Genomic DNA, 2370 nt, shown 5'->3' with positions numbered 1-2370 from the left:
ACAGACAGACAGACAGACAGACAGACAGACAGACAGACAGACAGATAGACAGATAGATAGATAGATAGATAGATAGATAGATAGAGCAGATAATCCAGAATAATCCAATCAGAGCTGTGGTGATTTTGTGAAATATGTGAGGGTAGAGATCAGCTCTTAGCTCCTGTAGGTTTGTAAAAGTGATAGTTCACGTTTGAGGCTAGAAAGGAGCCTGATGAAGGCTGGATTTCTGCACATGTTCTTTGAAATTACAACTGTGGACAGTTGTTGCTAAACATTTTTTATTCTTCAGCAAGTTTTAGATCTGAGAAATTATAATTCTCCAACCAGCAACCTGTAAAGGAAGTTTACATTCAATTACCACACTCAGTTCTTACACAGCAGACAACACAAACCAGAGCCTCATTTCATTTCTGGTTTCTGTCACTAATGTCTGCCGTCTTCCTCAGATCTTAATCCACAGGTGAGCTTTTATTGGAGGAGGGGAACCAGGACAATACCTAAGGGTCACCGGAAAGGTCGACTAGAGCCAATCAGATTCCAGATCGATGACCACCCCCACAGCCAGATTAGGATACCCCAGCAGTTACCGCAGGTATAATTCACAGCAATGTCTTGGCACGAATGTTGGCAACAGTTCAACTCAGAGCTTATTATTGTGTCACATCTGTTCATTTGGGTTTGTCGCTTTTTTGTTTCTGTGTCAACATCACCTAAATATGACTTCACCAAAAACTGCAATGTTTCAACTTCTTCTTATTTTGTATTCAATTTTTTAAAGTTTGCTCCACTGGAGGCCTCTTACACAGCAGAGGTCCCGGAAGTCCCCTACGCCCCCAATCTAATGCCTTTGTTCAGAAGACAGTATGAAAACAACATCTTTACAGGTAACACTGCTGTTAAGAAAACTCCTAGTCACTATTGACCAATCTGGTTACAGGCTTCAGTGGTGGCTAAGTGTTTTAAACCTGAACAAAATCCAAATTTTCACTAAAAGATATGGGATAGAAAAATTAGATTTAAGCCACTGAAAGATATGAAAGGTTTTTTTATTATTTTTTTTTGGCTTCAGGAAAAGAAACCAATGATGGAAATATGAATGGCAATAAGGCAGCAAAGTTGATTAAAAGCAAGCTTTCTGTCAGTCTAAAAGCCGTTTTGTAAATCTTGGTGCTAACATGATGCTTTCTGTTTCCCAGGAGCGAAGCTGCCGGACCCAGTCTGCTATGGTCACACTCAGTTCCATCTGGTACCTGACCGGTACCACAGGGAGCGCCTGGCTCGGCAGCAGCAGTCGGACCAAGTGGAGGCCTTCCTCAGAGCCAATGCCGTCGCCAGTCTTTTTGCCTGGACCGGAGCTCAAGCCACATACCAAGGTCTGTTACTGAGTCAGTCCGTGCTTCCACTGCAGTGTTGGTTCCTAGAGGTTTTTTTATTACATAGAAGAAAGAAGTTCACAGATATTCTCCCCATTTAGTGTTTCTGCTGTAAAGCTTCAGCCAAGCTGCATTGTGTCTTCTTCCCTCATTTAACCTCTCTATGTCAACTGGAACTTACAGGTTCCTTTACTGAAAACATAACTTATTTCAGGATTTTCCAGGTTTGGATAAGTTTGCATCAAGTAAAAGTTAATATTGAAAGGTGTTTGTACTTCCATATTTTTTATTTCCTTCCATCCATCCAGATCTGAGCATCTGGTCTTGAAATGCCACAAACCTTTTCCTGGAAAACGTAAAGGAATCCTGCAGTTTTGTAAGAAAGCAGAGTGATGGGTTTTCCTTCTTCCACCGCCCTCTGTAGGTTTCTGGAACTACGAGGATGTCTCCAGACCCTTTGTGTCGCAGGCTGTCATCACAGACGGTCACTACTTCTCCTTCTTCTGCTACCAGCTCAACACCGTGGCCCTGTCTTCTGAAGTAGACGGCAACAACCCCAGGAAAAACATCCTGTGGGGCACTGAGAGCCTGCGGCTCTATCAGGACGTGCAGGACGGAGAGGTGGTGGGTCTGGACGATGGTGTCGTCAGGCTTCTGGTTCAGTTCCTCATGAATCAGCCTCACAGTTGAGTCCGAGACAAAGATACAAGGAGCTGCATTTTGTTCAGATGTCAGAGTTGGGGGGGAAAAAAAAAAAACCCTAGAGTCGGACATGAAATATTTCATATGATTGTGAGATTCAGTGGAGTTTGTTTTCAGCTTGTTAAACTAACATAAACACAGAGAGACAATCCACATTCAAGCTTTGGATGAACAGATACAGATTTTTTTCCCCTCCTATCCTGATAATTTAATTGTTAAGTTTGCTCCTGGTAAAGAAGCAGCTGTAGCTCATTACTGCTTGACGGGAAAACAGCTTTTTTCCCAGTTTGCC

At 42.7% G+C, this 2370-nt stretch overlaps 1 protein-coding gene across 1 annotated transcript in view; it reads left to right on the top strand.

Annotated features, from left to right (window-relative positions):
* Window positions 1–2117, top strand: part of mrps30 (mitochondrial ribosomal protein S30) — a 3008-nt gene extending 891 nt beyond the window's left edge. The window contains 4 exon segments of the mRNA XM_015375366.1: window positions 378–595; window positions 782–887; window positions 1200–1376; window positions 1801–2117. Coding sequence (XP_015230852.1) covers window positions 378–595; window positions 782–887; window positions 1200–1376; window positions 1801–2066 — 767 coding nt within the window. The 3' untranslated portion in view covers window positions 2067–2117.
* Window positions 2118–2370: the final 253 nt, after the last annotated feature.

The sequence above is a fragment of the Cyprinodon variegatus genome, unplaced genomic scaffold (assembly GCF_000732505.1).
Source record: "Cyprinodon variegatus isolate N-32 unplaced genomic scaffold, C_variegatus-1.0 Scaffold118, whole genome shotgun sequence".
In the NCBI taxonomy this organism is placed as follows: domain Eukaryota; kingdom Metazoa; phylum Chordata; class Actinopteri; order Cyprinodontiformes; family Cyprinodontidae; genus Cyprinodon; species Cyprinodon variegatus.
The sequence above is the reverse complement of the archived record's forward strand: the minus strand, read 5'-3'. Positions and strand labels throughout refer to the sequence as shown.